Below are 19764 nucleotides of genomic sequence, written 5' to 3'. Positions count from 1 at the left end.
ATCACAACTAAGACACTACCCGGAGACAAAATTGTAACTGATGATACTTTGCAATTGGTATATATCATAGGTACTTTTATAAATAATGTAAATGTTTTGATATTATAAGATAGTATGGAGTAAGTAAATAGGTACTATCAGTGTATGTGTTGAGATCGACTATCGTGGACCCCCATTTTCATTTCATGGACCCCCCAAAATTTTTTTTTCGCTGACGTAGACCTATTGTAGGTTGTTACAGACCCCTGGGGGTCGATATAGACCACTTTGGGAATCACTGATATAGGCGCAAGAGTCATTCCAAAGGAGTAACTTATATCTAAGAAAAGTAAGTTATGAAAAATTCGCTGCTAGTGGAGAAGCGATTTCAGAACTACTATGTCGTGATGTCTGATGTGAGCAGAGTTAAGCTTAAAATATTCCGGTCCAATGTGAAAACCGTGTGTTATAGTATAGATATCACGCGTCGGCTCCAAGTCTTTGATAACAACTGTCTTCGACGTAGACCTCTGGAAACGCTGCGGTGAGACGCCGATCGACCAGCAGATCAAACACCACAAGTGGAACTGAATAGGCCACACGCTTCGAAGGGACCCTAATCACATACCTAGGTAAGCATTAGAATGGAATTCTCAAGGAAAGCGAAGACGTGACCGCCCAAAGCAAACCTGGTGGCGGACGATCACTGCAGAATTGAAGGCAGTTGGAATTACGAGGAGCGAAATGAAGCGCGAGGCTCAAGACCGCTCAGGATGGCAACGTACTGTGGACGCTCTCTGCCCCATCACGAGGACGTAGGAATAAATGATGATGTCGTGATGTCTGTCTTTGTAAGTAACCGAACATGTGTGCGATTTAATAGCAACCGTCGGTGATTTGATGATTCTGCATAAAATATGAAACGACAAATGTTAAAAACTTTATTTATTTACAAAAACAGCACTCGAAATTGTCTTGTTTACGTTTTACAAAGATTTTACTGCCGATAGACAATAGATGCATGGTACTGGTTTCCCAGAAATATCGATACGATGACCGGTCTTGCTTTGCATGCATACAGTGACTTCCTACGAAGTTGACTATGCTATGGTGTTACCGGCTCGTGGTCAACACAACGAGGGGTCGCTCCGCCGACTGCCAGGTCAGACAAATAATTCTTCGAGCTACTTCTATAACCATGGTTGGTTGGATCTACTCAATTTTTTTAAGTTCTTACATAACTATAAATCCATTCAATATACGGACTTATCGGTGTCATTACACCGACTTGGTGTCCAACAACCTTTGGAGCTTTATGTAAGCAATACCCTGAACCCTCTGCAAGCGACAGAACACCAGATATGCCTGACGGGTGGATAAGCGGGCCACCAGAATCTCCATCGCACACGATGACAGTGTGACCACATCTTGGTGCCAAGCAAAGAGACGGCAAAAGCTGCTCATACTCCGAACATTTTGTTATCATCACCGAAAGAACTTGCAGTGGCTTGCGCAATTGTAATGTATCATCAGTTATAATTTCTCCTCCCGGAAGTCTCTTCGTAGTTAAACCATAACCCGCAATAACAGCTTCATGTCCATACATGGACATATAGTCAACGGCACTTAGCTTTATAATACGTTTCAGCGGCATAGATGTTGTTTCCACAAGACCTATATCGTTTTCCGACAAGGATTTTACATTGTACATTCCATACGTGTAAGTATATAACGGATGTGGTACAGTTGAAATGACATCACTAAACGTATCATTCATCCACACAGAATTATCGACGTGGCCGTATCTCACAATTAGTTTCTCCTCAGTCCACGGGTCTCCGAGAAAATGATTGCTTAAATCGGTGATGCAATGCGCCGCAGTGACCGCCCACGTCGCAGTCAGCGCGGACGCAGTACACACGTGGTCGTGTTCAGCAACAATTGTATTATTTGTAAAATTGGCTACGCGGCGGATTTCAAGCCGTACGACGTAAGGATACTCGCCAGGACTCGCGTCCCTTCCTCCGTAAATTCTCAAAGACGATTTTGAAGCGGAACAATCACTTGCGAACAATAAGAAAAAAACAAGCATTTTTGCTACGAAATAATTCAGTACACAATACGTTATAATACAAATGTAATAAAAGTGTTCTCTCTATATAACTTTATTTTATTGAACGACGTAAAATTTTATCTGAAAACTAAATAGAAAATGATTCTTCGTTTTACTAAAGGATAAATTTGCGTTCCAATTTTATTATCTGTGGTATTCATATATATGTGTGTGTGTATATATACACCAATACCTTTCATATATACCATTACTATATGTCCCACCCACGCGGAGCACGCAACAAAAATTAATCGGGGATTTTTAGGACACGTATCAATATAGAACCAATGAGCTCGGGGCAATCGACAGAAACATTTAAAACTTTAGCTAAATGTATGATATCTGCCAACTCTCTGCGATGTACCAAGGGCTACATATATATATACATTTATATATATATATATATATATATATATATGTGTGTGTGAGTGTGTATGTGTATATACACCAATACCTTTTATATATACCATAATTAAATTAAAGATAATGTAAGAGGCGTTGGAAGGGTTGAAATCTTTGTAATACTATAATATGTAAGAATGTTATACAACAGTAAAATTCGTACAGCCAACCTATAAAAAAAAACTAATAGTAATGTGAACATTCGGTTTAAAAGATTGGTATCAAAATTGAAACTCTAGGCTATTAAGGGTTAAACTCTACTCGCCAGTTAGTTACTGTTTTTGACAATATAACAGGTGGCGCAAAAGTAATGTACTAATGAAAACGTATCTCAATTATTAAAAATAGCGCAAAATATCTTTGTGAATTTACATTAAATATGTAAATAAATAGAGAATTAATTGGTCACTAATATTGCTCGAAGAATAGCACGTCTGACTGAGTCTGAGTGGCAGTGGGCGGGGACATCGCTTCTGCAACCGATAGTCCAGTTGTAGAGTACTTACACTTACGATCATAGGTCGTGGATTCGATTCCTAGAATACAGTCTTATATATAATTCACACTTTGTGAGTTTATTATAAAAGACTGCTTCTGCTCATCAACAAGTTTCAAAGGGATTGGCAGCAGCGTCCTATATGTATCATAATACCAAACCGCAATCGCCAACCCACCCGGCAAGCATGGCGATTATGGTAACTTCCCCATATGGGTCCGCTCTTGCTATGGGCGTCTATGGGATAAAGTGACTACTGTATTTATAACGGTTTTTTAATTTTAGAATGCATTAAATATTGTCTTATTTAACATTCTTATTTGCATTCGACAATGGACGGTAATATAAATGAAACATGTTTATTTTTATATTTTATTTCTATTTTAAACATTGCTAAATAATTCACATTGCAGTTAACATGCTAGTGTTTTTCGTATTGCTTATAAATGAATTTTCCACTTTAAAATCGTCTTTGACAATTTACGGAGGGAGCGACGCAAACCCTGGCGAGTATCTGTACGTCGTCCGGCTGGAAATATAACACGTGGCTAACTTTACCAAACAATTCAGTCGTGAAATACGACTAATTTACAGCCTTCGCTTGAACTGCGACGTTGGTGGTCACTGCAGCGCATTGCATCACACACTTTACTAATTTTTTGTAGACACGTGAACTGTGAAGGTAGTCATTAGATACGTCCATCTTGATAGTTCTGTGTAAACAAATGATACGTTAACTGATGTACTTTTAATTGTACTACAATTGTTTTATATATATAGCTTGTGTGGTCTAAAATCAGTGATACATATATTGGTATTGTTGAAGCGACAAAGCTGAGCGCTGTTGACTATGTAGCGATGTATTGGAAGCGGAAGAAACTTCCAGAAAAAGAAATTATATGACACGTTACAATTACGCAAGACACTGTAAGCTCTCTCAGAAATGAAAAATTAATGACTTTTTCTATGTGAAATAACATAAGACTTGGTGTTGTTGATAGTTTAACTTTTATCTGTCAGTCTAGAATGACATGTATAGCTTCAAGGATTCTAAGTTAAGGCTCTATGTTAATATATAAAATAAGTTTAGTTGATTTTTCTTTAATGACTGGATCCGGATTTCATCCGGGTGAAGTTGACGGAAAAACTTTTGAGAGACGAAATGACTTACCCCTTACATTGTCACTTCGAAAGCCACTGCAAGTTATTTACTGTGTACACCAAGCGCAAGCTGTTGGTATCATTGTGACCCGCTCATGTACTTGACAAGTATATGAGCGGGTCACTAGAACTGAATTAACTGTATTTGAAAGTAAATATGTGGTGTTTTATAAGCATTACCTTATGTAGCAAATGGTATAAAATTTTATCGATATATTAAAAAAGAGAATAAAAATATTGTACTATCGTTTCAATTCACTTTTATAGTTTCTTATCATCAACAAGAAATTACTTTTGTGGTGATATCATTGAAATATATTTACAAGTACGTACTCAAAATACCTCACTCTCAACTGAAAATACTTTGTTATTGTAATACAGTTTACTTATCGAATATGGTATTGCATTGTATGTTGGGGCCATAAACGAAGTTTGGACGAAGCGATCTATGCCCTCTCTCAAATCCATGGACACTGTAAATCTTAACAAAACGACAGGTGTCGGTCAAGTAAAAAAATACTTATGGTTACAACATTGTCTTTTACTCAGTTTAACAAGGACTTTATATTACAAATAATTGGCGTTGTTTTCAAGCTATAGTTGTAGAACATAAAAGAAAAATAGAGACTTGTAAGAAATAGTTAGCATAAGACGTATGAAGTTTATATTCGTCCCTAGATGGCGCTAGTTATATACAATATCGCGCTATCGTTTTTATGACTTCGGTTACTAGATAAACTTGGACAAATATTAATGTGCATGACGAGTTCGTATTCACTAACTACCTTTTTGAACGCTTACGTGAACACTCTCACCTTCGGAACCTGGCATAATAATTCCACTCTAAGGGATTATATTATTTGAATAGGTCTAATCTTGTCATTTCTCTGTGGGCTGGTTTCCGCAACCAAGCACTGCGCTGCGCTGATTTATCGTCGGGTTAAGCCTTACTGAAGCCGATCCAACTCTTCGAGAATTTACAGCAGACTCTTGATGTCGCTGGCTCCCTTGGGACGGCACCTCGGTGATAAGGGATGGGTAGCCCTGTAGGGTGCTACACATTGAAGTAGTAGCAGCAGCAGTCACGTCCTCTTCCAAGCACGTACAGAACAATGTCTGTAACACCTAATGTAAACAGATGTTAAAAAGACCATTACCGGTTTCCCTGCCACCTGGCTCAATCGGGATCGGCACAGCCGGAGCAAGGTGTTGGAGAGCCGGTAGTTTATGATAGGCATTACCTATTTGGCTAGCCAGCATTCATGACTCATCCATTGCTTACTGTGTTGACTCCTGTACAACCGATTGGAGTAATCTGGCCTTATCAATTGGTAGAAGGATGAGGAGTAAAAGTCCCCCAAAGTGGAATTTGATTATTTCTACACACCATCAGTATCAATTAAACCACTATCTTAATGTCCACACACATTCAGCATAAATTTCCAACAAACAGGCGCACAGTCATGGTTCAATGAGTATTGCTTTACGCAACCGTATCCTAGATGCATGGCGTTGTCAGAACGTCAATGAATAATGGGTGATATATACATTTAAATACAATTTCTTACTACGGAAAACAGTTAATGACACCGGTATTAACCTAAGAAATGTAATGGTAACTTGTGAACTATATGTATATATATACGTGTGTGTGTGTGTACGTATGTATATATATTATCATATTTATAAATGATAATTTTTATTATGTATTGTTTAATTAATTGCACAAAGCTTTTTAGTATTAAAAACTAAAGATTCCTTTGATTCCTTGTTTATTTTAACATCGTATATATATCTACATATATATATCGTGTGAAGTCATTGGACACGGCCAGGTTAAGACCGATCATTGTGGCAATCTTTGGGGAAATCCTGTGCCATTGGGCGTCTACCGGCTGAAAAGGAAAGGAAATTAGAAAATTGATTTTCTAATTGTACTTAAATCTCCCTGTTTATTTTTTAACTACTATTTTAGTATTTTGTTTTTCTTGTGTGCAATAATGTATATTATTAACAATAAATAAATATCATTTTACAATTATTTCAATTCTAAGTCGTTCGTGTAATCTTTCGATTGTAATATCTTTACTATTATGTATATGTGCATGTGGATAATTGTTATGTTTAACCGAAGTAAAGCCTTTCGCATAAAATCCTTTACGTACACCTATTTCAATGAATAAAAAACCGGTTGGCTTAGTGTAATAGAAAACGGAGTCATTTTTTAATTAGTGAATAGAGAAATAACATTAAAAAAATTATTTTAAATCGGATATGGACAGTGAAAGAAAACAAATGAAAATCAATAGGATTCTTTATTATAAACGCAACTGATACATTCAAGCGCCTCCACCAAATATCAAGTAAAATTTTAAAAAGTGAAGAAAATGAAAAGTATATCTCGAATGGTGTGATCGTTATTTACAAAGGCTGTTCAAGTCTTTACATAACTGTAAATCCATTCAATGTAGGGACTTACAGGTGTCATTCCACCAGCGAGGCGCCCAACATTCTTCGGAGCCTTTTTTCCGCAAGAACCTGATCTGAAACTTATTGAAAGAACTCCCGTTACACCCGACGGATGGATAAGTGGACCTCCTGAGTCGCCACTGCATGTGGTTACAGTGTGACCACATCTCGGAGCCAAACAAAAAGATGGCGCGAGCAGTGTTCCTTCGGGACATTTCGTTATCATCACTGTAAGAACTTGCAGCGGCTTGCGAAGTTTCAATGTATCTTCAGTTATAATTTTACCTCCAGGAAGTTTCTTAGTTGTGATACCGAAACCGGCGACAACCGCTTCTTGACCGTACATCAATATATAATCGACCGCACTTAGTTTAACATAACTTTTCAGATGCATCGGTGTAGTTTTTACAAGACCAATGTCATTCTTTATACCGGTTTTAGATTTCACGGAACCAAAATTAACAAATGAATAATAATAAAATGGATGAGGTACTATTGATATGACATCACAAAACGTATTATTCGCCCATGTAGAACTTTGAACGTGGCCGTATCTAATGATTAGTTTCTCCATGGTGTACGGTTTTCCGAAAAAGATACGGTTTAAATGGGCTATGCAATGCGCTGCAGTGAGCGCCCACGTTGCAGTCAGTGCGGACGCGGTGCACAGGTGGTGGTGTTTAGCGATGACTGTATTGTTTGTAAAGTTTGTTACACGTAATACTTCAAGCCGTACGACGTAAGGATACTCGCCCGGACTCGCGTCCCTTCCTCCGTAAATTCTCAAAGGCGATTTGAAAGCGTAACATTCGCATGAAAGCAATACCAAAAACACTAACATGTTAACTTAAATGTGATTTATTTAACAATATGTGAAATAAAAAATTATGCGCTGTGTTTATATAACCACTTTTATCAAAGATTGTTAAAATTTATTTTCATATATGCAACCTATGAATATTAAATGAATTTTATTTTTATATGTTTGTCATCATTGTTGTGAAATAATACTTGAAAATAATGCGACAATACTCTGGAAATATTAACTTGAAGGCCTCGTGGTACTTTTTAGTAAATATGATTTAATTACATGTCCTTGCGATCGCGGTATTGAATTCTGCTCAGTACACGAAATGTACTTTTTTCTTCTTTTTTTTCAGCCCATGGACGCCCACTGCAGGGTTAAGGCTACTTCCAAAGATCGCTACGATGATGGCCACGGTTTTGCGCTGTAAGAACACATAGTAAGGGGTCTGCCCGCGGCGCGACTACCAGCTCACCTTTCTGTTGTATTGTATTGTATAACAAGAATAGTACATGCCAAATAAAAATCAGAAAAAAAAATAGTACGGCGTTTATCTTGAATATTTATGAAGAGGAAGCAGAAATAAATTCCATAAAGGCACGATTTAAAAAGTTTAATAAAACAGATTTTCTGTCAGATAAAGCATAAATGAAAACAAAATAATCAAGTAACATTTATATAACAAGGTTTCTTCTCATTTAAATATTTGTTTATTGAATTGTCTTTTTAGGAATGATTGTATAAGGAATGCTTTTTCGTTAAAGGTTCCTCAATCAACACGCTGCTATCAGCGCTTATATAAGTGACGAAGCCAATGCGTTATCATGTTTAACTGTAGTATTCTCTAAATCAGATGTTTTCTTTGAAACAAATGCTTCAAGCGTCGAAGGCAATTAAAGAAGCATAATATCGAGAACGGTGAAATTGATTTTCTTTTTATTATTAACTAAGAAAGGGACTAGTGTATAGGTAATTCTGCGAAAAATTTAAATTCCATAAATAATTTATTACAATAATAGCAGATTTTAATAGGTCTTTAACAAAAGACCAATTTATCTGGAAAAACATATAAATGTACAAATTTAGAACTCTGTCAGGAACTATAATCTTTTTATTTCTCTTATTCGTTCTCCATTTTTAAATCTACGACAGGGACTTTTGTTTCACATAGTTTTCAGTGCATTTTTATAAGTGTTCTCTTCTGTCATCCTTCAATAGTTCTTTTACTACATCTTCTACTTTTGCGCCACTTTTCCTTCACCACATACCTTAACTATCACAATTTAGTGCACACTTTTTATTTTTTGTCTTTGTTTATATAAATATTATTTCTTATTTTACAATTATTTTGTTACTCAGACTTATATTACTGTACTTCGGTTCGTCTGGATGTGTTTCCCAAATTATTTTTTAGACATTACATAGCTGTAGATCCATTCAATATAAGGACTTATTGGGGTCATTTCACCAGCATCTTTACCTACATGCAGCGGAGCGTCATCAGAGCAAAAACCTGAAGCATCCCCTGTTGATAGAACACCCACTATTCCCGACGGATGGATAAGGGGACCACCGGAGTCGCCGCCGCATGTGGTGACAGTATGTCCACAAATTGGTGCCAAGCAAATAGCTGGACCAGAACCCTCTCTCTCCGCGCATTTTGTAATCATCACCGACAGAACTTGCAGTGGCTTGCGCAATTGTAAAGTATCATCAGTTATAACTTTGCCTCCGGGTAGTGTCTTAGTTGTGATACCGAAACCGGCGAAAATCGCTTCATGACCATACATAGACTTATATTCAACGGCACTTAGCTTTATATAATTTTTAAGACTCATTGGAGTCATTTGTACTAGACCAATATCGTTTTTCACCGAGGATTTTACATAGTACAATTCATTCGTGTAAGTATATAACGGATGTGGTACAGTTGAAATGACGTCACTAAACGTATCATTCGTCCACGCTGAATTATCGACGTGGCCGTATCTCACAATTAGTTTCTCCTCAGTCCACGGGTCTCCGCAAAAATGACCGCTTAAATCGGCGATGCAATGCGCCGCAGTGACCGCCCACGTCGCAGTTAGCGCGGACGCAGTACACAGGTGGTCGTGTTCAGCAACAATTGTATTATTTGTGAAATTAGCCACGCGTTGTACTTCCAGTCGGACAACGTATATATATTCTCCAGGGTTTGCGTCGCGCCCTCCGTATATTCTCAAAGGCAATTTTGCAGCCAAACCTTGACTTGTAATCAATACGAAAAATATTAACATTTTAACTTTCATACGATTTAGGTAGAGATATTTGAAAATGTAAATGTGATATAAAATATAAATGTGATTTATTTATGTAACCTTTTATTGCATTAGGATATAAATCAATATCTTTTAATTTGAAAAGTAAATAAAACTTTCCACTCTTTCATACAAATAAGTATACTTTTATTGCATTATTACTGACAAGGAATCGAAATTTTCAATACACTTCGATACTAAAGATCAATCTGTTTTGATAAATTCTAACAATACAAACAACACACACACACACACGCACACGCACACGCACACGCACACGTACACGCTCACGCTCACGCACACGCACACGCTCATGCACACGCAAACGCACACGCACACGCACACGCATACGCACACGCACACGCACACACAAACACACTACACTTACGTCTTTTATTAGAATAGAAGCACAAGGCCAGAACCTTAACAGAGCGGCAAAAGATTAAGATAGGCTGGGTCAATTGTAGAATAAGAGCTACTCAACTCTATCTCTGCTCTACTACCTCTGTGTTGACATTGGGAATACTGAAGACTGTGCTCACATTGCAGGCTGTGGTAATTGCCCTGTATTTAAAAAAGCACTTTGGATGTTAAGACAGCATCAAAAATGATCAAGTTACTACAAATTAATTTTAATCATTGTGAGGTTGCCCAAGACTTACTCATGCAGGTTGTACGAGAGCTAAAATTAGACATAGTACTGATTTCGGAACCCTATAAGCACATCAGTAGCCTAAACTGGATCACCGATAAGGAAGGAAAAGCTGTCATCTGGGCATGTGGCACTAAACCTCTTCAGGGTAACCAAAATAATGGTTCTGGGTTTGTAAGAGCCAAATTTAATGGAATACTTTGCTACGGTTGCTATGCACCACCTAGCCTAACACACGAAAAGTTTGCTGAGTTCCTGGCCAAATTAGTGGAGGATGCCCGAATGTGCTCCCCTGTAGCTATAGCTGGAGATTTTCTCATGCTCATTTGTGGATCTCGCTATCGTCAGCAGTACACTAGTAAGAGGAAATAGCAGTTGGGAGATCTCGGATACTTACACCGCTAGCGATCACTGTGCCATATACTGGGAGGTATCATGTAAGCCAAATACAAATAGAGATTTTATAGCAGCCATGCAGGTTAAGTCACATTCCTAACACAGCTTAAGACTCCATAAGCACGACATGGTCACCAAACCTCCTTGTCTGTTATTTTATGAAGAGGAAACGAGTAACATCTTTTCAGGTACAAAAAGGTATGCTGTATGACTGGGAAAGCTAATCTTTTCCGCAAACAGATACACGAAGTGAATCTTGCTGTGATGCTGCCCAGTGACAAGTTGAAGTGCGGTCTTCGACGTATCTTCTTTTATACTGCTGGCCTGGTTTGAAAGAAATCAGTGTCGTCGCAACGACCGATGCGTTTTTAGTAACACCACTGCTTTAGACGGTTTTCTTTGAGTTGCGCAGACGCAACGACCTGCGCGATTCGGGGTACGTCGCTGCAATGGTCATCATACTTTTGTGATACCAGGGTGCGAGCGTAAGAACCCTTAGTGATATTTTGCAAATACAGGCATTCCGTCTGGAATAACCTCTTCGCCAAGTAGTTTTATTCTCTTTCAATATCCGCACCGTACCATTTTTTTTCTATATTTTTATTTGGCATGGACTATTTTTGTTATACAATACAATACAACAGAAAGGTGAGCCGGTAGACGCGCCGCGGGCAGGCCCCTTACTATGTGAAGCGACGACATAGTTATGATCGTAGGAAGTCACTGCATGGCCGCGCAAAACCGTGGCGATCTTTGGAAGTAGCCTTAACCCTGCAGTGGGCGTCCATGGGCTGAAAAAAGAAGAAGAAAGAAGTACAATTCGTGTACTGAGCAGAATTCAATACCGCGATCGCTAGGATATGTAATTAAATCATATTTACTAAAAAGTACCACGAGGCCTTCAAGTTAATATTTCCAGAGTATTGTCGCATTATTTTCAAGTATTATTTCACAACAATGATGACAAACATATAAAAATAAAATTCATTTAATATTCATAGGTTGCATATATGAAAATAAATTTTAACAATCTTTGATAAAAGAGGTTATATAAACACAGCGCATAAATTTATTATTTCACATATTGTTAAATAAATCACATTTAAGTTAACATGTTAGTGTTTTTGGTATTGCTTTCATGCGAATGTTACGCTTTCAAATCGCCTTTGAGAATTTACGGAGGAAGGGACGCGAGTCCTGGCGAGTATCCTTACGTCGTACGGCTTGAAATCCGCCGCGTAGCCAATTTTACAAATAATACAATTGTTGCTGAACACGATCATCTGTGTACTGCGTCCGCTCTGACTGCGACGTGGGCGGTCACTGCGGCGCATTGCATCGCCGTTTTAAGCGATAGTTTTCTCGGAGACCCGTGGACTGAGGAGAAACTAATTGTGAGATACGGCCACGTCGATAATTCAGTGTGGACAAATGATACGTTTAGTGATGTCATTTCAATTGTACCACATCCGTTATATACTTACACGTATGGAATGTACAATGTAAAATCCTTGATGAAAAACGATATTGGTCTAGTACAAATGACTCCAATGAGTCTAAAAAATTACATAAAGCTAAGTGCCGTTGAATATAAGTCTATGTATGGACATGAAGCGATTTTCGCCGGTTTCGGTATCACAACTAAGACACTACCCGGAGGCAAAGTTATAACTGATGATACTTTAAAATTGCGCAAGCCACTGCAAGTTCTTTCGGTGATGATTACAAAATGCGCGAAGAGAGAGGGTTCTGGTCCAGCTATTTGCTTGGCACCAATTTGTGGACATACTGTCACCACATGCGGCGGCGACTCCGGTGGTCCTCTTATCCATCCGTCGGGAATAGTGGGTGTTCTATCAACATCAGCCGCTTCAGGATATTGCTCTGATGACGCTCCGCTGCATGTAGGTGAAGATGCTGGTGAAATGATCCCAATAAGTCCTTATATTGAATGGATCTACAGCTATGTAATGTCTAAAAAATAATTTGGGAAACACATCCAGACGAACCGAAGTACAGTAATATAAGTCTGAGTAACAAGATAATTGTAAAATAAGGAACAGTATTAATAAAAATAAGGAAAAAAAAGTCTGAACTAAATTGTGATTGTAAAAGAATGTGGTAAAGGAAAAGAAACGCAAAAGTACAATTTCACTTATACACAGATTATAGTTCTTGACAGACTTCTAAATTTGAACATTTATATGTTTTTCCAGATAATCTAGTTTTTTGTCAAAGACCTATAAAAATCTTCAATTGTTGTAAATAATTATTTACTTAATTTAAATTTTTCGCGGAAGTACCTATATACTAGTACCTTGCTTAGTTAATAATAAAAAGAAAATCAATTTCACCGTTTTCAATATATTTCTTTAATTGCCTTCGACGCTTGGAGCATTTGTTTCAAAGAAAACTTCTGATTTAGAGAATACTACAGTTAAACATGATAACGCATAAGTGTTGTCACTTATATAGGCGCTGATAGCAGCGTGTTGATTGAGGAACCTTTAATGAAATAAGCATTCCACATACAGTCATTGCTAAAAAGACAATTCAATAAACAAATATTAAATGATTGGAATCCTCTGTTTTATTAAAACTTTTTAAAACGTGCCTTTATGTAATTTATTTCTGCTTCTTCTTCATAACTATAACACCTTCCGAAGCAGAGTATAGTCAAAAATAAAATTAATTTCAAAAAATTTGTTTATCAACAAGAGTCTTGTTGAAAGATCCAATGTTAAATAAATTATTTTTATCTCGATCTTTATCATTTTGGAAACGATGACGTATGAAGTAATATCAAATAAACATTGAGGAAAGCACGAGCCAATGAAAATAAAAAAATAGTAGATTCCAATATTCTTGTGAGGCATGAACCCACGCCGCGTCATATGCTTCGAAAGATTTGCTAAAATGACCTAATGGCGACCTCTCCTAACAACGCGCAGGACATACGTATTCTTTCCCAACTCTGATATAAATTCAGCTAAAAGGCCTTTAAAGAATAGCACATCTTACTCCTATAACTGAAGAACGTAAGGTCACATCTGACGTACGATTTTTTTTAATTTTAGTAATTCGGATTATTGATCCTTGACCCTGAGCTCAAGGAAGCTGTCAAAGCCAGACAGCCTAGCAGCGTCCAGCACTAATCAAATACAGCAGCGTGTCCACGCTCTCTCTCAGATATATCTTATAACACAGTATGGGTAGTAGTTGTATTAATTAATTTTAGTTTATATTTAACGAGTTTATTTTGAGAGCGAACCGCATCTGTCACACTAAAGTCCACTAACAATTCAAGTGTCTCTGTGGAACACGCCCGGTGGTTATATTGTAATTATCTACGTACATTTAGCATTAGCATGTACATAAGCCTGTTACAAGACTATTGTTACATTTGCTCGGGGTGTTTAGTTGACTACACATTTATAAATAATTTTCATCTATAGTATTTTTAACATTATTTTTTCTTCGGTAACGCAGTCCAATCCAAGTGATTGTCTGAATGAAATTGCCGTATTCGATAGCTTCGCCGGATCCGCAAATCTCCTCATTTCTTATTCAATCTCCCAGCGAAATTCCGATCATAGCCCTCTTTCCATCCCCCCGTACCATTGCTTTCTGGGTGACCTTGAGCCTTCCTGTGAGGACCGTCTTAGGTGACCACGTCTCGGATCTGTATGAATATCAGATCCGATTATGCTATTTGTCAAACGTTATTGGCATGAAAAATCAATAAAAAATGAGAAGTAACCTTGATGTTTGTAATATATTAATACAGATGCCCAGTATTTTAATATAAGCTTCATCTAATTTAATGCAATTTATTTCATCATCTGTAAGCCCATGTTCAGCAGTAGCGCAATGTATTAAAATAGTAATTTCGTGGCAATGATAATAAAAAGAATAAAATATGTAATAAATTTATTCGATTGTAATGTTCAATTATAAAAGTTTTATTCTTTCACATAAAGTAAGCCTATATAAATAAAAGAAATACTATATTTCAATTTTCAAACATTGCTAACTAAAACACATGAAAGTTAACATGCTAGTTATTTTCGTATTACTTATAAGCGAAGGTTCTACTTCAAAAATGCCCCTGAGAATTCACGGAGGTCGCGACGCAAGCCCTGGAGAATATCCGTACGTTGTTAGGCTGGAAATACAATATTTTGCTAACTTTACGAACAATACGCTCGTAGCTAGACACGATCATCTGTGCACTGCGTCAGCTTTGACTGCGACGTGGGCGATCACCGCAGCGCATTGCATTACTGACTTGAGTGCTTACTACATTGAAGACCATTACACTGAGGTGAAGCTTGTCATTAGATATGGACACGTTGATAGTTCCACGTGGACTAATAACACGTTTAGTGATGTGATCACAACTGTACCGTATCCATTGTTTATAATAGCAGACGGGACGTTCAACGATTACTTCGTATCAAGGAACGATATTGGTCTTGTACAGACGACACCGATGCATCTAATAAGTTATATAAAGCTTAGTGCTGTTGACTATCTATCTCTGTACGGACAGGAAGCAATTTTTGCAGGTTTTGGAATTACAACGGAGAAACTTCCAGAAGGTGAAATCGTAACTGATACATTACAACTACGCAAGCCGTTGCAAATTCTTTCGGTGATGATAACAAAATGCGTAAAGGGTTTGAATATACGGCCGTCTGTTTGCCTGGCGCCAAGATGTGGACATGCTGTCACCGCATGCGGTGGTGACTCTGGGGGCCCGCTCATACACCCGTCAGGAATAGCGGGTGTTCTATCAATAGGACCAGGTACAGGCCATTGCATGGATAGCGCTCCGAAGTCTTTAGTTCACTACGCTGGTGGAATAATTCCTATCAGTCCTTACATTGAATGGATTCACAGCTATGTAATGAAATAAATATTTTATGTAATACGAAACTATTGGTTTGAGTCACTTTTAGATAATTTAACTCATTTTCAAATTAAATAATTGAAATATGTGCTTTTGTAGCAAGTGGTTTTTTTTTTGATAGAAATTCTTTCGATGTTCACACAAACAAATGTTTAAAATTACACTGAATTATTAACAAAACTCCATTTTCAATACAATACTGTGATGTGGAAAAAACGTTTATTTAATTATTAAAACAATTTGTGCGCAGAAAATGAATAATTCGCCTACGCGCGGTTGCGCATCGAACCATGGCTCAAATCCGACTCTCGAGAACTGCAACAGCAGGCGGGCGTACGTGCTGCTCGGCAGGGAGCCGAGGCGCAAGCAAGAGCGCGTATAGTGCACGCCGTGCGAGTGAGCGAGACGAGTGGGCGAGACGAGCAAACGGTGGAGCGTGGTGACAACGTCCGCGGGAATCCCCACATATGGCGGTTTTTTATGTAGCAATATTATTACAATACCAATAAACGAACTTTAATGTTTTATATATTAACACCGTAAAAATTTTTACTACTTTTTTTTTGTTTAAATATCTTTCTTACCAATATTATAAACGAAGTTAATTGTTTACATAAATACCTCAAATATATTTTGTTTTTGTTAGAATTTATCAAAACAGATTGATCTTTAATATCGAAGTGTACTGAAAATTTCAATTCCTTGTCAGTAGTAATGCAATAAAAGTATACTTATTTGTATGAAAGAGTGGAAAGTCTTATTTACTTTTTTAAATTAAAAGATACTGTTTTATATCCTAATGCAATAAAAGGTTACATAAATAAATTACATTTATATTTTATATCACATTTACATTTTCAAATATCTCTACCTAAATCATATGAAAGTTAAAATGTTAATATTTTTCGTATTGATTACAAGTCAAGGTTTGGCTGCAAAATTGCCTTTGAGAATATACGGAGGGCGCGACGCAAACCCTGGAGAATATACATACGTTGTCCGACTGGAAGTACAACGCGTGGCTAATTTCACAAATAATACAATTGTTGCTGAACACGACCACGTGTGTACTGCGTCCGCGCTAACTGCGACGTGGGCGGTCACTGCGGCGCATTGCATCGCCGTTTTAAGCGATAGTTTTCTCGGAGACCCGTGGACTGAGGAGAAACTAATTGTGAGATACGGCCACGTTGATAATTCAGTGTGGATGAATGATACGTTTAGTGATATCATTTCTACTGTACCACACCCGTTATATACTTACACGGGTGGAATGGACAATGTAAAATCCTTGATGAAAAACGATATTGGTCTAGTACAAATGACTCCAATGAGTCTAAAAAATTACAAAAAGCTAAGTGCGTTTGAATATAAGTTGAATATAAGTAAGTATATATGGGCGAAGCGATTTTCGCCGGTTTCGGTATCACAACTAAGACACTACCCGGAGACAAAATTGTAACTGATGATACTTTGCAATTGGTATATATCATAGGTACTTTTATAAATAATGTAAATGTTTTGATATTATAAGATAGTATGGAGTAAGTAAATAGGTACTATCAGTGTATGTGTTGAGATCGACTATCGTGGACCCCCATTTTCATTTCATGGACCCCCCAAAATTTTTTTTTCGCTGACGTAGACCTATTGTAGGTTGTTACAGACCCCTGGGGGTCGATATAGACCACTTTGGGAATCACTGATATAGACGCAAGAGTCATTCCAAAGGAGTAACTTATATCTAAGAAAAGTAAGTTATGAAAAATTCGCTGCTAGTGGAGAAGCGATTTCAGAACTACTATGTCGTGATGTCTGATGTGAGCAGAGTTAAGCTTAAAATATTCCGGTCCAATGTGAAAACCGTGTGTTATAGATATAGATGTAAAAAAGCCGATTTAAAACGTTTAAAACCAAAAGTGGCGGTTTAAAACCCCAAATAAATCTTTTTAAACGGTTTAAAACTCGCCTCCTTAAATATAAGAACAGTGTTTTTACACATCATTATCGACAATACTTGGTCTTGTGTTAGTTACCTATGCAGTTTATACCTATGTAGGTAAGTAAATTACATATAAAGTACTATAATTATAAAGAAACAATATTACATAGAATAGATTAAAATATGTACCTAAATCATAAAGAAATTGTATGATCATCATGTTATCGAGTGGACTGTGTAAGATTAGCCAGTTTTTTTTATTACTTTCAAGAAAAAGTCGGGTACCTAATAATCTAATTTTATAACAGCTCATTACATTTTAGTTATTTAGTAATGTTTGGCATATTTGGTACGAGTACCTTTATATTGAATTCAAAATTGAACATTTTTTTACAATACTGGCAACACTGACATGTCCGCACGCAACACACTATGTATGTGTGTGTGTGGTGTGGAGTAGGCGAGCTGGCAACGTTGCATCTTGACGTCTCTCCGCGTGAGAAGTGCAAGTGTGTGAGTTTGGTTTTAAACCGAATGAAACTGATTGATAAATCTTTTCAAAATAACCAATATAGTTAACTAGGTAATAGTTTTTCAACTTAACTAGGTAATGTCTACGCTTGGAATAGATAATGTGTTTATATTTTAAGAAAAACATAGTCGTCAACACTAAACGTTTAAAATCGAAAAAATGGGTTTTTTCGGTTTTAAACGGTTTTTTTCGTTTTAAACCGATTGGTTTAATTCGTTTTAAACCGGCCTTACACCTATAGTTATAGATATCACGCGTCGGCTCCAAGTCTTTGATAACAACTGTCTTCGACGTAGACCTCTGGAAACGCTGCAGTGAGACGCCGATCGACCAGCAGATCAAACACCACAAGTGGAACAGAATAGGCCACACGCTTCGAAGGGACCCTGATCACATACCTAGGTAAGCATTAGAATGGAATTCTCAAGGAAAGCGAAGACGTGACCGCCCAAAGCAAACCTGGTGGCGGACGATCACTGCAGAATTGAAGGCAGTTGGAATTACGAGGAGCGAAATGAAGCGCGAGGCTCAAGACCGCTCAGGATGGCAACGTGCTGTGGACGCTCTCTGCCCCATCACGAGGACGTAGGAATAAATGATGATGTCGTGATGTCTGTCTTTGTAAGAAACCGAACATGTGTGCGATTTAATAGCAACCGTCGGTGATTTGATGATTCTGCATAAAATATGAAACGACAAATGTTAAAAACTTTATTTATTTACAAAAACAGCACTCGAAATTGTCTTGTTTACGTTTTACAAAGATTTTACTGCCGATAGACAATAGATGCATGGTACAGGTTTCCCAGAAATATCGATACGATGACCGGTCTTGCTTTGCATGCATACAGTGACTTCCTACGAAGTTGACTATGCTATGGTGTTACCGGCTCGTGGTCAACACAACGAGGGGTCGCTCCGCCGACTGCCAGGTCAGACAAATAATTCTTCGAGCTACTTCTATAACCATGGTTGGTTGGATCTACTTAATTTTTTTAAGTTCTTACATAACTATAAATCCATTCAATATACGGACTTATCGGTGTCATTACACCGACTTGGTGTCCAACAACCTTTGGAGCTTCATGTAAGCAATACCCTGAACCCTCTGCAAGTGACAGAACACCAGATATGCCTGACGAGTGGATAAGCGGGCCACCAGAATCTCCACCGCACGCGATGACAGTGTGACCACATCTTGGTGCCAAGCAAAGAGACGGCAAAAGCTGCTCATACTCCGAACATTTTGTTATCATCACCGAAAGAACTTGCAGTGGCTTGCGCAATTGTAATGTATCATCAGTTATAATTTTTCCTCCCGGAAGTCTCTTCGTAGTTAAACCATAACCTGCAATAACAGCTTCATGTCCATACATGGACATATAGTCAACGGCACTTAGCTTTATAAAACGTTTCAGCGGCATAGATGTTGTTTCGACAAGACCTATATCGTTTTCCGACAAGGATTTTACATTGTACATTCCATACGTGTAAGTATATAACGGATGTGGTACAGTTGAAATGACATCACTAAACGTATCATTCATCCACACAGAATTATCGACGTGGCCGTATCTCACAATTAGTTTCTCCTCAGTCCACGGGTCT

General features: G+C 37.7%; 6 protein-coding genes and 1 long non-coding RNA gene across 7 annotated transcripts; 3 read left to right on the top strand and 4 right to left on the bottom strand.

The window, feature by feature from the left end:
• Positions 1-459: 459 nt before the first annotated feature.
• Positions 460-2071, bottom strand: LOC137926689 (trypsin eta-like). Its single transcript, XM_068770370.1, has 2 exons — positions 1308-2071; positions 460-595 (listed from the first exon to the last, which is right to left on the bottom strand). The coding sequence occupies exons 1-2, from the start codon at positions 2069-2071 to the stop codon at positions 460-462; spliced, it is 900 nt and encodes a 299-aa protein (XP_068626471.1).
• A 1277-nt stretch (positions 2072-3348) lies between these two features.
• On the bottom strand, positions 3349-4354 carry LOC137925664 (uncharacterized). The gene is made up of 2 exons (XR_011107678.1): positions 4162-4354; positions 3349-3703 (listed from the first exon to the last, which is right to left on the bottom strand). It is a non-coding gene; the product is annotated as an uncharacterized lncRNA (long non-coding RNA).
• A 2097-nt stretch (positions 4355-6451) lies between these two features.
• On the bottom strand, positions 6452-7499 carry LOC137925292 (serine protease SSP1-like). The gene has a single exon (XM_068768723.1). It carries the CDS (start codon positions 7459-7461, stop codon positions 6586-6588), a length of 876 nt encoding a protein of 291 aa, XP_068624824.1. The 5' UTR covers positions 7462-7499; the 3' UTR covers positions 6452-6585.
• Positions 7500-8603: 1104 nt separating this feature from the next.
• LOC137925747 (trypsin-like) lies at positions 8604-9731 on the bottom strand. The gene has a single exon (XM_068769219.1). It carries the CDS (start codon positions 9711-9713, stop codon positions 8829-8831), a length of 885 nt encoding a protein of 294 aa, XP_068625320.1. The 5' UTR covers positions 9714-9731; the 3' UTR covers positions 8604-8828.
• Positions 9732-10329: 598 nt separating this feature from the next.
• LOC137926681 (uncharacterized) lies at positions 10330-10746 on the top strand. The gene has a single exon (XM_068770360.1). The coding sequence runs from the start codon at positions 10330-10332 to the stop codon at positions 10744-10746; it is 417 nt and encodes a 138-aa protein (XP_068626461.1).
• A 705-nt stretch (positions 10747-11451) lies between these two features.
• On the top strand, positions 11452-12755 carry LOC137926673 (transmembrane protease serine 2-like). The gene has a single exon (XM_068770350.1). The coding sequence runs from the start codon at positions 11883-11885 to the stop codon at positions 12753-12755; it is 873 nt and encodes a 290-aa protein (XP_068626451.1). The 5' UTR covers positions 11452-11882.
• A 2117-nt stretch (positions 12756-14872) lies between these two features.
• LOC137926663 (chymotrypsin-1-like) lies at positions 14873-16064 on the top strand. Its single transcript, XM_068770338.1, has 2 exons — positions 14873-15676; positions 15933-16064. The coding sequence occupies exons 1-2, from the start codon at positions 14873-14875 to the stop codon at positions 16062-16064; spliced, it is 936 nt and encodes a 311-aa protein (XP_068626439.1).
• Positions 16065-19764: the final 3700 nt, after the last annotated feature.

Source organism: Battus philenor, unplaced genomic scaffold, assembly GCF_028537555.1.
Source record: "Battus philenor isolate CCGP_79_NKW_IND1 unplaced genomic scaffold, ilBatPhil1.0.hap1 SCAF_10, whole genome shotgun sequence".
In the NCBI taxonomy this organism is placed as follows: domain Eukaryota; kingdom Metazoa; phylum Arthropoda; class Insecta; order Lepidoptera; family Papilionidae; genus Battus; species Battus philenor.
The sequence above is the reverse complement of the archived record's forward strand: the minus strand, read 5'-3'. Positions and strand labels throughout refer to the sequence as shown.

What these genes read in the sequence shown, in the direction of transcription:
- LOC137926689 (XM_068770370.1), bottom strand. Translation starts at nt 2,071, where the DNA reads ATGCTTGTTTTTTTCTTATTGTTCGCAAGTGATTGTTCCGCTTCAAAA. An exon ending in TCGCTTGCAGAGGGTTCAGG is followed by an intron (nt 596 to 1,307) that starts GTATTGCTTACA and finishes GTATGTGATTAG; the next exon opens with GGTCCCTTCGAAGCGTGTGG.
- LOC137925292 (XM_068768723.1), bottom strand. Translation starts at nt 7,461, where the DNA reads ATGTTAGTGTTTTTGGTATTGCTTTCATGCGAATGTTACGCTTTCAAA.
- LOC137925747 (XM_068769219.1), bottom strand. Translation starts at nt 9,713, where the DNA reads ATGAAAGTTAAAATGTTAATATTTTTCGTATTGATTACAAGTCAAGGT.
- LOC137926681 (XM_068770360.1), top strand. Translation starts at nt 10,330, where the DNA reads ATGATCAAGTTACTACAAATTAATTTTAATCATTGTGAGGTTGCCCAA.
- LOC137926673 (XM_068770350.1), top strand. Translation starts at nt 11,883, where the DNA reads ATGTTAGTGTTTTTGGTATTGCTTTCATGCGAATGTTACGCTTTCAAA.
- LOC137926663 (XM_068770338.1), top strand. Translation starts at nt 14,873, where the DNA reads ATGCCCCTGAGAATTCACGGAGGTCGCGACGCAAGCCCTGGAGAATAT. An exon ending in TTGAATGGATTCACAGCTAT is followed by an intron (nt 15,677 to 15,932) that starts GTAATGAAATAA and finishes ATTTGTGCGCAG; the next exon opens with AAAATGAATAATTCGCCTAC.